At 37.8% G+C, this 14609-nt stretch overlaps 1 protein-coding gene across 1 annotated transcript in view; it reads right to left on the bottom strand.

Annotated features, from left to right (window-relative positions):
- Positions 1–318: 318 nt before the first annotated feature.
- Positions 319–14609, bottom strand: part of LOC126375397 (uncharacterized) — a 55480-nt gene continuing 41189 nt past the window's right edge. The window contains exons 3-8 of the mRNA XM_050022303.1: positions 14302–14435; positions 5447–5556; positions 4053–4226; positions 2992–3233; positions 498–561; positions 319–441 (exon numbers count right to left, since the gene is read on the bottom strand). Coding sequence (XP_049878260.1) covers positions 319–441; positions 498–561; positions 2992–3233; positions 4053–4226; positions 5447–5556; positions 14302–14435 — 847 coding nt within the window. The remainder of the gene's footprint in view (positions 442–497; positions 562–2991; positions 3234–4052; positions 4227–5446; positions 5557–14301; positions 14436–14609) is intronic.

The following is a 14609-nucleotide window of genomic DNA, read 5'->3' on the forward strand; positions in this document are numbered from 1 at the left end:
ATTATTTTGAGTTGAGATTTAATATCAAGTTGAGAGTTAATATCAAAAGTATAAAATTGAAAATAATTTAAAAATTCACAAAAAGTACATGAATTTTGCAACGGAAAATTACACTTGATATTAACTCAGAATCATGGTCTGAATCAGTATTCGTTATGATGTCACTGACACCCTGTATAAACTGGTAGACTATTTCCGTATCATTCAATAGTATGAAAGGAAACCTTAATTTTTTTTCTTTGGGATTTGGGACCCAAGAAAGCATGCAAAAGTGGTAGAACGGTTTTAAAAGACTGCGGTCCATTGATCCACTGTGGTCTACTCTGGTCCACTCTGGTCTACCCTGGTCCACCCTGGTCCACCGTGGACTAGAACGGCCGCCAGCAGATCAAACCCGAGAGCCTTTGGAGACGAATACGTCTGCCAGTGGCCAGAAATGAGCTGAGGAGGAGAAGGCTGTAATTACAATCTTTTTGAAACAGTCTCAGGATGATGACGATGATGATGGTGATGGCTTCGCAGACGTATCCGTCGATGGCGACACCATTAGCTAATGTTTGCCTGGACCATAGAATAAGGAATAATAGTACGTATAGAACGGCAACTCGCCGCTCTCCACCATCGGCTGAGCTAAGTTTATCTCACCCCCTCTCGGTCTTACTTTAGTTTTCAATCGTATGGGCGACGTCACACACACAGATGGCGCATGTACGATAACGTCAATGTGTAGTGTCTGTGTAAAACCAGGATTTTTTGTATGAAGTGTCCGCGGTGTGCCTGGGCCCATGCATGAGCGCGAACGTGACTAGCAAAACCAAATTTGGTTACTTAAGTAAGCTCTTAATCTGTCCTAGCAAAATACCTAATCTTAAAAGTCCATTTCTAGAAAGTACCCGAAGATATTACTCATGTGTATATCTTGGTTTCTCATATTTATTTATTTATTAAGTATACACAACAGGTCACAGAAATAATATATATTATATATTAATTATAATTAGGTAATACGTTTAGGTTACACAAAATTCAATTTGTAATTTGTAATAATTTGACTGTCCTTTTTTTGCTTAAAACATTGCAGGCCAAATAACCTGGTTGTCCGAAAAAGTAAGATGATTTCGTGTTTCGGAAGGCACGTTGTGGTCCCGGGATACTAGCCCAAATGCCTCCACAAGCCCGTACTGGAGCAGCGTGGTGGAGTATGCTCTATAACTCCTCCGGATGATTTAGGGGATGCCTGTGCCCAGCAGTGGGACATATATTATGGGTGTTTTAATTACTTAGTCCTCCAGTACCTAAATGAAAGCTGCTCTGCTAATAAACGGCACTTAAACGGTTTTAAAGACGCCAACCGTAGTTTTACTTCTGTAAAAGGCTATGGAAAGTTCCAGAAACAAATCTGCATAGTAATTACAGGTCTGAGAGTTTAATCAAGTCGCTTTTCACCAGCGACTTCTGAGAGTTGTAATCCAATTTAAATTGCACCGAGATATTTGCTACTATATTTAGATAAACGTATGTATTTACCTAAATGAAAGTACTTACGGGTGTTTGTGACACCGCAACGAACACTGAGGGGGATGATTCAGATCATGATTCTGAGTTGTTATCTAGTGGAGGTTGATGAGGTTGGTACTCCACCTCACAACCCACACGATAGAAGAGAAGTGGAAGTTCCTGTCGGAAAATTCGTGATGTTTTTTGTGCTTTTTTGAATTATTTTCAGTTCCATACTTTTGTGACGGAAAATTCCACTTGATATTAACTCAGAATCATGGTCTGAATCATCACCCTCAGTATTTGTTACTACGTCACTAACACCCTGTATAAAGAATTTGTTGGAACTGCTGGCTGACGAAAGAAGGAAAAAGAGAAGAAAAATGTATTTGACAGCTTGTCACCTTGTCGTGATTAGCATCAATTCTTGGGTTTTATAATTAGATGGCAGTCCATTTTGTAAGACACAGCTAAGAGATCTCTTGCGCAGTCAGATAATGTAAATAGGGTTTAATAAGCTTCGTATTTCGAAAGTCAATTCATTCGACAGTCGTTGTGCCAGAGGTATTTTCATTGCTTAATCCCTAAACTCTACCTATATTAACCTACCTATCTTATGTACTTTTATTTACTTAGTTAATTACTGAACATGTTCCACCATTTGTTGATAAGTTTCTGATCTATACAAAAATTTGGGATAAGTACAGTAATACCACGTCCAGACAGTAGTCTGGTACGTGATTTCACTATAACTTCGCTCGTTAGTCACTGTGGTCCTGTGGTGCACATACTTCGATCCTGACACACTTCTCTTGCTGCTTCCACATTCATCAATAGTTTTATATTTCTTTAGAGTAGATTGTACTAAGCCTTTTCTAAGGACATCTCCAATTTGGTCGAGTTTCGTATGGTGACTATCTCAATTGGCTACAGTTGTAACAATAGAATATGGAATATGCCGAATATGCTAGTTTATCATTTAACGATAATTATCCAATAGTTTTTTTAGTAATAGTTCTCCGTGCTTCGGAAGGCACGTTAAGCCGTTGGTCCCGGCTGCATTAGCAGTCGTTAATAACCATCAATCCGCACTGGGCCCGCGTGGTGGTTTAAGGCCCGATCTCCCTATCCATCCAAAGGGAAGGCCCGTGCCCCAGCAGTGGGGACGTTAATGGGCTGATGATGATGATTACAAAACCCGAAACACGCGCGGCCATGATTGAACTTCGTGTGACGTCAGATTTCACAAATTAAACAATAACTATCTGTCGGGTTTCAAGTGATACTGTTTGACAGTTTCTTTGTTTGATGTCACTGAGCAAAATGTCACGTGACCAAATTGTAATTTTTAAAATACTTCGAAAACTGTCAAGTAGCCTATTCTGATATACTCGTAGCCATGAGCCGTTTCTCTTTTGTTTTGTATTTTGATTTTTCCTGTTTGTGCAATAAAGTATTTGTTATGTTATGTTAAGTGTTATGTTATGTACTTACTTAGGCTGTATCAGATGGAACGGCATCTTTCTGACTGCTTCTTCCGCTATGTCTAATGGGAAGGCGAATTCCAGCATGTTTTCGTTCAAGCAGTCGTTGTAGGTAGATGCCAGTTGACAACGATCTGACATGCCTTCAATACTGTCCAGGCATATCCTTGAGATGCTGCTTAGTTTTCGTACCACCCGAGAGTTCTTTCCGTTGACTAGACCTGCTAAGTGCACTAAGAGATCTCTATTCACCTGAAAATAGAAGATATTGTCGTTTGAAGGCGAAAACTTTGCAATAATCATTTGCCGACCTTTCGCAGAGGGTTGATCAGCTTTGCCAAAAAAATTTCGGCCTAAGCAGGATTTTCTAACTTTTTACATTGATAGATAATACTATAAAATTATAAATACTAATACTATAGTATTATTATATTATTATTGTTATTATTATATTATTAATACTATAGTATTTACTATCAATGTAAAAAGTTAGAAAATCCTGCTTAGGCCGAATTTTTTTTTTTTTTTTGATAGTATTAACTATCAATGTAAAAAGTTAGAAAATCCTGCTTAGGCCGAAATTTTTTTTTTTGATAGTATTATCTATCAATGTAAAAATTTAGAAAATCCTGCTTAGGCCGAAATTTTTTTGGCAAAGCTGATCAACTATGACTATAGTAACTGATTTTAAAGTTAAAAGGTGAGAAAATAATAATATCTTTAATAGTTATTAGTTATAAAAGTTAGAAGACTGGAGGTATTGGAAAACCTTATTCTAGTAACTCGAATGTCGATTTGATGTCTGAAGTATTATTGACGAACAAAGTAACATTGACTATGGATCGTAATTTCTAGTTCATTCAAAAAATTTTGTTACAATTCAACTTAGTCGAATTAATAAAATCACCATTTTTTTAGTAGCAACCTTAAGTCCACTGGTCAAATGAGGCATGCGAGAAAAACTATAGATGATACTTCTATAAAACTGGAAAGAATTGCGTCAAATATGAAAGAGCAAAGTATGGATACAGAGTGACTTAGCCTTTTTTTGCTGTGCGCTCTAGTACCAACCTTTCCATGACTGATGACGTCACTTTGTTCCAGCATGCAGGCGGCGAAACACTGCCCGGATCTGGTCACTGGGGGCGAGTTTGTGAAGTAGGCCCTCACGTCTTTAGGAGTCGCCCGTACTTTGATGACGCAGGATTGTGCCACACGCACTAGGGCGTCTAGATGGCCTTGTACCTGTAAGAATACTTTATTTTATTTTAGTTTATTTGACTTTTCAGGCTTGAATCACCTGATTGTCCGAAAAAGTAAGATGATTCCGTGCTTCGGAGGGCACGTTAAGCCGTTGGTCCCGGCTATTAGCCGTAAAAACACCTCCACCAACCCGCAGTGGAGCAGCGTGGTGGAGTATGCTCCATACCCCCTCCGGTTGATTGAGGGGAGGCTTGTGCCCAGCAGTGGGACGTATATAGGCAGTTTATGTATGTCATGTAGTTTATTTGGGAAACAAACGGTTGTGTTTTATAACAGATTTAAATAACATAAGTAGCTTAACAACAAAACAGTTTCCACAGGTAACTCATGCAACCTCTATGGAATTATACAATTTGTAATATAAAAAACTAGAGTTATTAAAAGTTTATTCGTATCGTAAAAAAAAAACAATTCCAAATAAGTAATTATCTTTTTTTTTAGATTTGTTTTTAGACAGTATTATGACTTTAACAATTTCATGATTTGAGGTAAACCTAGCTCAGACGCTGGTGGAGCGGAGAGTTGCCGTTCTATAAGTAGTATTATTCCTTATTCTATGACTGAAGTCTTCAAAACCTCACCGCCGGTCGGCGATTTATACGAATTGGTGTATTATTCTTTATTCTGTGCCACCAGCAGCAAGGTCTGCATGACAACCATGCCGCGCGCGGCGCGAATAATATAGAGCGTTTCGACCAATGAGCGCAGTAAACGCTATTTACGTAGTTAGATGTCGAACGGCTATTGGTCGAGGCCCTCGATGTAATTCGTGCCGCGTTTGCTATTGTTTTGCGGTTGATTGTCTCGAAAATATTTAAGAATGGTTTTTATAAAATTAATCTTTATCTTGGTTGTTTAGGATGTTCGTTAGTCAGTTTTCACTTTATTATATTTATAAAGACCTCCTTGCATCAATACCAGAGTGTGATCTGTTTGTGAGTGAGTAGACGTATGTGTGTCGCGCGCGAGTGGCTGAGATTCTGCGAGATAATGAATGATGTGTGAAAATTGAATATGTTTTTATATTGTTTACATTTAAGTTTCTTGTCTAATTATATTATTGTTTATATTGAAAGTTCCACGGTGCACTGGCGCTTCTGCACTGTAAAGTCATAAAATGTAAATAATAAATAAAGATGATATAACTATGATATATTGGTAGATTTTTTTATGTTTATTTGTTTTGTGTGAACTTAACTTACCTTAGGATCTGTGAAATCTACCAGGGTGCCATAAGAAGCGGAGTGGTGCCTCTGTTGTTGTGTTGCTATCACGCAAGGAATGATGAATGCGAATAGCTTTGGCAGCATTGCTAAAAGAACACCTTTTGAATGAGTGGAAATGACAATAAATCAAGGACCAACCTGTTGAAAGATTCCATTAACTTATAAGGCGGTTATCACACGACAGACGGTGCACGTGTGTTAAGAATTGACAGTTTATATAAGTCAATATCTTCCCGACTGCAGCCGCGACCGCGCAGTGTGGAACAAACATAACAACATAACATAACATCGCGCCTGTATCCCCGAAAGGGTAGGCAGAGGTGTATTATACATACCCACTCCTCGCTAGCTATGTTATGTTATGCGTCATGTGGAAAACTGCCTAAATATATTTTATTTAATTACGATTCACAACCCCACACCTCCACCAACCCGCATTGGAGCAGCGTGGTGGAGTATGCTCCATACCCTTCCTTTTAACTGTTTTAAGACAGTAGTTAAACAAAAACTTTACAAAAAAGGTTATTATAAAGTTAGTGATTATTTAGAAGATATGAATGCATGGGATTAACTGTCTGAGAACTGATATTAGGCAGCTAAATTACTCAATTGTATACCAATATTTTATGTTTTATGTTTATTTTTATTTTTTTAAAGAACGTCTAGGGCCCTGTGCCGAGGTTTTTCTTGCAGCTTCTTTTCCCCGGCTATACAGGTTGTGAGAAGCTGCAGTAGTTTTAGGCGGATGAGACGTTCGTTATGTAAAATTGACGATTCAAAGTGTAACTATGTTACCTACTGAATAAAGATATTTTTGAATTTGAATTTTGACCCCCTCCTATTGATTGAGGGGAGGCCTGTACCCAGCAGTGGGACGTATATAGGCTGTTTATGTTATGTAATTACGATTGAATCTAAGGTATGGTTATTACTTATATTAGATGCTAGTAATGTACTTTGGATGGGTGACCACAAAAAAAAGTTTTCATCTCGAGCTCCTCCGTGCTTCGGAAGGCACGTTAAGCCGTTGGTCTCGGATGCATTAGCAGTCGTTAATAACCATCATTCCGCACTGGGCCCGCGTGATGATTTAAGGCCCGATCTCCCTATCCATCCATGGGGAAGGCCCGTGCCCCAGCAGTGGGGACGTTAATGGGCTGATGATGATGAATATACTTTGTAAGGTTAAGTTTGCTTCTGAAGTTAAAAAGTTCGAAATTTGAAATTACCTGTAAAACACATCTCTGCGCTTTAAAACGGCGGTAAAAACTTTTTAAATCTTCAAAGTAACGAGTGCCAGATCGAGCATCTTTCTTAAAAGCACGTTTCATAGTGAAAAGGCTTCCTGACTTCCCGTTTCTTATAAAAGACCACTTTACTTACTTGGTGTTGGCCGTCAGACGCAGTGCACTCGACAAATTTAATGCATTTCCTGCATTCGCTCTTATAAAAAGTAGCTACAAAAAAACGAGGCAATTGTGAAGTCAGAGAGAAACAATCCTCATTGTTGCGACACTAGAACTCTTTTTTCTTTATTCTGTTTCCTTCTTTTTGTTTTGTCAACCAGATGTTCTCAAAACGGAATTGGAATTTTCTTTTCTCGTGTGTTTCATTAATTTGTGATTTATTGCGTTGAGTGTTTAGGAGTTTCTATGAGAGTTTGTTTATGTTGTGCTTGGTCGACAACGACAGTGATGTCGTAAAACTCGTGATTACAGAATGAAAATTTTAATTAAATGAGTTTTATTTGTGCAATTTTCTGATACGAATCGTAGAGGTGAAGGATTTTTGATAAATACGACAACGCTGAGCACGTGATATTCATTTAATAATCTAAACATGTTTTTTTTAATATTAACTACGTGTATCTTTATTTACACCATAAACAAAACCGTTACTTACAGTACAAATATAGACTTATCAAACAAAACAAAAAATAAATTAAATAAAAATAAAATAAATAAACAAAACTAAAAACTAAACAAATTATACATGTCACATTAACTTTTTTGACAATTTATACCGTAAACCTCATTAAATGTCAAATATGATAGTGCGACAGGGTTCATAATATTGCTCATGACTGTACAATTCTGAGCGGGGATCCGCACCACTATTCGAAATTCGAAAATTCGAAATTCGAAAATCATTATCCCCATATTTATCCACAGTGAGAGTCGCTCTTCCTAAACTATGCTACCACAGCTCTAAAAAGTAAAATCGTTAATGAAGTTTGCCAAAGTTGATTGGTTCTTTTGATCATACTTTGATTAAACACAACCTTCATAAAAGTAAAAAGCCTTTTATAAAACTGTATTTCATGGGTGGCTGAGAAAATATGGGATTCTAATTTCTTATTTTGTTAGTCGTGGGTAATATAGATGAAACTAATTTTAGCCATAGAGGCAGCCAATCAGCTCGCGACACCTAACACTTCAGGGCCCCGATACCGACCCCGCCGGCGTGGTCGACGATTTCCCTCATTCAGCGCTTATCGCTATCGACCCACTAGGGTCGATTAATTCTTCCAAATATTTTTCCTCTCAGGTGACGCCCTGAGCCGAGCTTCGCGCCCAACTGGGCACCCTCAGGCCTGTTGTCTTAAACGTTGTACCGGGTGAGAGCCTTCAGCGCTCCCCATTTGTCCGGCCAAGTAGTTAATGCCATCTGCGACAAATCTACAATAAGTCACGTCAAAAAAAAAAGAGAAACTAAGGTACAGTTCAAGCTGCTTTGTACAAATAATTTGACGAAATTTAAAGAATAAACTAGGTACTTATATTCGATTCGGTAGTTTCTTAGGTCAAAGATCATCGCTAATTGAAGAGCCACGCTCTTGTCGGTGTAGCATTTTCCATGCTACTTTTTAGGGAAAAATAGGGCAGAATAATAAAGAACAAAGTAGAAAAAAAGAGACAGAAAGACAGAGAGAAAGAGACTGAGGGACTGAGAGAGAGAGGGGGGGGGGGAGAGAGAGAGAGAGTGAGGAAGATAAATTATGAAATTCTGATTACTAAATAAAAACAGATCTAAGGTGACAAAAAATGTTTTGTTAATATTATTTAAATTAATATTCGTAATTTTATTAAGGAAAATGTTATAATAAGTGCGACATTGTGTCACGTTTTTCTATGACGACACAGGTTGCTTTTTCATACAAAAAATCCATAGTAATTTCGTGTTTTGACGTTTAGTAAAAGGTAACTGATTTGACTAGTCGGAAACTAGCCTATTACCGGCTGGCTGGCCGGTGAGGGGTAACATCACGCCTCCGGGTATACAGGGTGATTTGTGTCTAGTCGAATTCAGTGGTATACGGCCCGACCCGGGATTCGAATCCGTAACATTAAGACGTAAGTCAAAGTGTTCTCCAAATAGGGTTATCACGGATACAAACAAGTCTATTTTAAGTAATTTGGTAATATTTTTTTTGTATTTTTTTTTATTATTAAAAACTAAAACATAAGCTTCAAAACATGAACCCTGCTCCTTAAACTAGGTTAGCCTGTATCTTAAAAGCAGTGGTCGGTGCATGCGAGATAACAGTACAGTACCAGTGTTATAACAGCTTGTTCGGGTTTAAAATACATACTTAATATTAGTGTTCATATTTGTTAGAGTGTATGTGTGTGTGTGTGTTTGTGTGTGTGAGTGTGAGTGTGTATGTTTATGGGGTGTGTGGTGTGAGTGTGTATGGAAACATCAGGCAACAAACTTATATTTTATCTATGTACGAATATTAACGCATATTTATGAAACACGACGTTCGTGCCTCACCCATCAGGGTCCACATAATACCAGTCGTGATTCACGCCGCGACTTGTGCTGAATGAGGCCCTTTTATCTCAAGACGTCCACCACCACCTTATGATCATTGGAATAGAAAACTGCTTTCGGCAATCTGCTGTCGTCCATTCGCAAGACGTGACCGCACCATCTCGACGCAAAGCGCCGAATACGGAAGACTCGGCCGAAACCCTCCTATAAATACACACAAAATTCGTTAGGCCAGCTTTATTGTGTGCCGTGTGACCGGACCTTCAAGTCGAAGTTCGGTATCGCCAGCCACATCAGAGCCCACCACAACAACGACCCGGGATAGATATTTAGGAGTCGCCGTCGCCGGATACGGTTTGGACGAGATGATGATGATGATGATGATGAAATTTTAAGTGATGTTATTGTCTTGTCTTTGTGTGTGGCGTCCTTTTATAATAAACAATTTCTATTCTTCCTATTCTTTATGTCCTAACAAATCCTTTTTAAAGTAAATCACAGTAATAAAATCTCATTACGACAGTAGCCTACTCTACCCCTTATATTTCTTCATCCCCCTAAAGTGGCTGTTGAAGACAAGTAATGAGGTGTAGGAGTGAAAATTGACGCAACTTGTGGGTACTCGGACCGTTGAGTAGTTTCCTAGGTCAAAAATAAATTACGAAATTCTGTTTATTAATAAAGACAGATCTAAAGGTAAAATGATAAAAACGTTTTCTTTGTTCCATTATTTACGAATTTTAAAACGAAAAATGTTATAACAAGTGCTACGTTATGTTGTTTTTCGAGGTTTGGTGACGTAGATCTCATTGAGAATGGAGACGTCGGTTCTCATGGCTAACCAAGGAATGCGTAGCAGTTTTCTCCAACACCACATTTCAAAAGCTTGGATTAATACACACATACCTAAACTCACGCCTATTTCCCACCAGGATAAGCAGAGACTATGGAATTCTATTTGCTTCGATCCTAACACACTTCTCTTGCTTCCTCCACATTCTTCAATTGTATTATTTATTTATTATTATTTATTTATTTATTTGTACACAATAAAACAGACACAAGAAACATACAAAGAACAGATAGTACACGAACGCCGGTTCAGACATCTCCAATTTGGTCAATGTACAGTCATGAGCAATATAATGTACCCACTTTAGGACTCTGTCGCACTAACATATTTGACATTTAGTGAGACTTACAGTTCAATTTGTCAAAAAAGTTAATGTGACATGGTACTTGATGGTACCAAAGTGTATACATATTAATGCTCGTGACCGTACGTCCTTCTAGGTCTTCCTCTGCCAGCTATACCACTAACCTTCGCTGTATATACTGATGTACAGCGACGTTTCGTAATTCTACTATTCTTCATAATAATAATAAATAATATCGCGTGATTTCCAGGATTTGTGTCCGTTTAATGACAATACCTATACGCTCGCTCCCTAGTACATGGCATTCGAACATAGCTGACGAGGAGTGGGTGTATATGTATAGTATAAACCTGTTATGTTATACTTACGTGAAATACTTTATTAGTTTGGTCTTGTGCTCGTGCAATGTCTCCGAGAACAACAGGCAGAACCCACAATCAGATGGGAATAATAAATGCCGGAGAGAGAATCTTTATTAGTTTGGTCTAATGTTCATTATATAAGTATATAAAGCTATCTTATTTTCCCTTGCTCTAATTTTTCACGTCTTTACAAAGTGGGTTCATATTTTTATTAGGGTTGCCTGGATTTCTACCAACTTTCCTTTTTGTACAGGGATTTTCCGCTTCAATGTAAGGGATGGTAATCCTTATCATTTGTTCTTCGTAACATACCTATATTAGGGAGTTTTTCTTCTGAAATCTGAAATACACTTAGGCTAGGTTTAGTATAGCGTGGGTGATTTTGAAGAATTTGTTTTAATAATTATGTTGAATAATATGTCAAAGTCGTTAATGCGAAACAGTAAGATCATCATCTGTTACGGAATTATACTGTTTCGCATTAACGACTTTGACGTTTTATTCGACATAATTATTCAAACAAATTTCGAAGAACACAGGCACAGGAAGCACGGGATTTGGAGGGCATGTTAACCCATTGGTGGGTTAGTGGCTGCAAAACATCTCCACTATTCGCAGAGGAGTAGTGGTGAAGTGTGCTCCATAACCCCTTACGTTGATTGAAGGGAGGCCTGTGCCCAGCAGGGATATGTAGGTATATAGGCTGTTTGTGATTATGTACTCAAGTTAATATTGTACAACATTAAACACAAAACTACGCTTTTCATTACGTTTATGATAAACACGTGTCTGTGTTTATAATATCTCCGAATGTAATTTTACATAAATTGCGTCGTATTACAAATAAAAAAATGACAATATAATAACCGTCATTACAATCATAATTATGTCAAAAGAGCGTTCCATCGATGAACATCTAAAATGTGTTCGAAATTGAAAAATTACCAAACCGCAGCCATTTCCATTCGAGAATAGTCATCGAACGTTTATTTTTGAATAAAAAGAATAAAAATACTATTCGAAAAATAAAAAATATAGATTATATAAATAAAAAATATGAAGCTGTCGATTCTGAAACTGGTTTTGGTTGTATTCGTGGCGTGTTTGATGGTTTCTTATTCTGTATGTCAAGAGGAATCGGCGACGACAGCCGCACCGACCACAGCAAAGGCAGAAGAAGAAGAAGAGGAAGAAACTCCACAGAAGAAAAGTTGCTCTATTTGGTGTTGGATCCAGAAGATCGCCATGTTTGTCATTTCGCAGCTCCTAAGCGGTAACTGAATGTACTTTATAAGTAATAAACTTTCGCGACACAAATTTAGTTTGTTTAATTTTAAACATTACTTTTATGACTAAGAAAATATTAATCTGCTTACATTTTTCACTAATAAGAGCCACACTCTTGTGCAAGCAGTAAGTAGCAAAGGCAGTGGTTTCCCTCTTGCCTTCCGCCCCGCAATACTCTGCGATGCGAGTGGAATGGCGCCCAGAGTAGTGTATTTTAAACCCGTACTAGGGCTCCTGTCTTCCGCCTCTGAATAGTACTGACTGTTGCTGCTACCCTCTGTCAGATTCCAGGTTACAGTCCCTGTGACTTGCCCCTTCCGTCCTGCATTGCCGTACCGATGACGATGGTATTGTACCTTACCTACCTACATCCAATTCCAGACCCTCTGCTGCGAGCATTAAGATTACTTTTTCTACTTTCATTGTCGAATGTTTGGAGTAGTAGAGCAACTTCAGTTATAGTGACGTCAGCGGGGGTGCTCCCCGAGAGGGGTGAAAATATTAAAAATTCTGGGTCGTGCATTCAGAGACTGGGCCCTTAAGTACTTATTTGCAATAAATATCTTAATATATAAATAAATTATAATAATATAAGTTGGTAAATATAAGTTAATTTCAATTAAAAAGTAAATTTATTAATATAGGTTTGCGAATACAATAAAAATTTGAGCGTAATCTTCTTCTTCTTATCGTGTGGGTTGTGAGGTGGAATACCAACCTCATCAACCCTGGTGTCAGGGTTATTACTGAGCCGCCAAAGGCCCCTGACATGGCTCGAGCGTAACAATAATACACCTGCTGCAAATATTATATATTGTACGAAGATTTAATATATTAAAGCCGTTTATAAATATACTTTTTAATTCTTCGTTCGTTCGTTGTATGATTAATATTTACCACTTAAATATTTGCTGAAATGAGATTGCAAAATCACAATAGTAAACCCTACAATTTTAAAAGAAAATAACACATGAATGCTTTATGAAATTCTCTGTATCTAGTCCAGTTATATTGAATTCCTTTTTAATATGACTTAAAATATAATCTTTTGAAACGAAAACATTCCTTTGATGTGGCCTCCGGTCTACGTTTTATTATTTTTTATTCATAAAAGCCGTGATACCTTCGATATTCGATTTCCTTGTGTGAGCTCAATCTCTTTTATTTTGGCCAGAGAATATATACTACGAATATATACGGCTGTTCGTGACATTGTAGCGAAAACTTTGAGTGATGATTCAGGCCATGATTCTGAGTTGATATCAAGTTGAATTTTCCGTCGCAAAAGTATGTAACTGAAAAAACTAAAAAGAACACAAAAAATTTCATGAATTTTCCGACAGGAAATTCCGCTTGATATCAAATCAGAATCATGGTCTGAACCATCCTCCTCAGTATTCGTTACGGTGTCACTAACACCCATACCTACTTGTATGGCTACCTGTATGGGGTGTAAGTGACATCGTAAGGAATACTAAGAGGGATGATTCAGCTCATTATTCTGACTTAATATCAAGTGGAATTTTCCATTGCAAAAATGTAGAATTGTTAATAATATAAACCTAAAAAAAGATCATTAATTTTGCGACGGAAATTTCCACTTGATAGTAACTCAGAATCATGGTCTGACTCATTCATCTCAGTATTCGTTACGATGTCCCTAACACCCTATATTTTAAGTACTTACCTACTTCCTTTTACCCGATAACAGAGCTTTTATGTGGATTTTTTGTCTGGATTATTCAAAAATAGATTGTGTTATTTAGTCTCAGGATTTTATCGACCACCGTAGTCCAGTGGTTGAGCGTTGGGCTCCGGAGGTCCTGGGTTTGATTCCCGGTGGGGATATATCATAAAAAATGCTTTGTGGGTCCTAGTTTGGTTAGGACATTACAGGCTGACCACCTGATTGTCCGAATGTAAGATGCATGATCCGTGTTTTCAGAAGGCACGTTAAGCAGTTGGTCCCGGTTACTACTTACTGGTGTAAGTAAGTAGTCGTTACATGAGCCATAGGGGCTTATAGCGGCTCAATAGTAACCCTGACACGATAGAAGAAGAAGAAGAATTGTGCTTTATTGAATTAATTTAATTAAATATATCTTGAATTACCAGGGATAGTACGATAGTATTTTTAAATCTGAATCAGCCGATTACTTTAAAACTGACTCTTAAAAGGCTCAGGAATAAAAATATAATATTTAAGAAGTATTTTATTTTTTTAGCAACATTCGATACAGGTGTGTGCAATCATTGAAGACCTTGGCCTTCTTGCAGACGTCCTGCTTGTGCTGAATGGCCTCGGCAGTCTCCACACAAGAGCTGCCGTAGTCACTGACCACGTTCCGCTGGTCTAGCTGATGAGCCACCTGGACTCTCCTCCTGGAATTAGATATCATGCAATTATTTATTGTACTTTTTAGCATACAAAGCCCTAAGTTAGCATGATATAACACACATCATAAGCTCACGACTATATCCTAATTGGAGGTAGTCAAAGGTACATCCATGTCACTGAGATTTCTGTTAGACCAACGTGATAGGTGAGTCGTATCG

This window comes from Pectinophora gossypiella, chromosome 19, assembly GCF_024362695.1.
Source record: "Pectinophora gossypiella chromosome 19, ilPecGoss1.1, whole genome shotgun sequence".
NCBI lineage: Eukaryota > Metazoa > Arthropoda > Insecta > Lepidoptera > Gelechiidae > Pectinophora > Pectinophora gossypiella.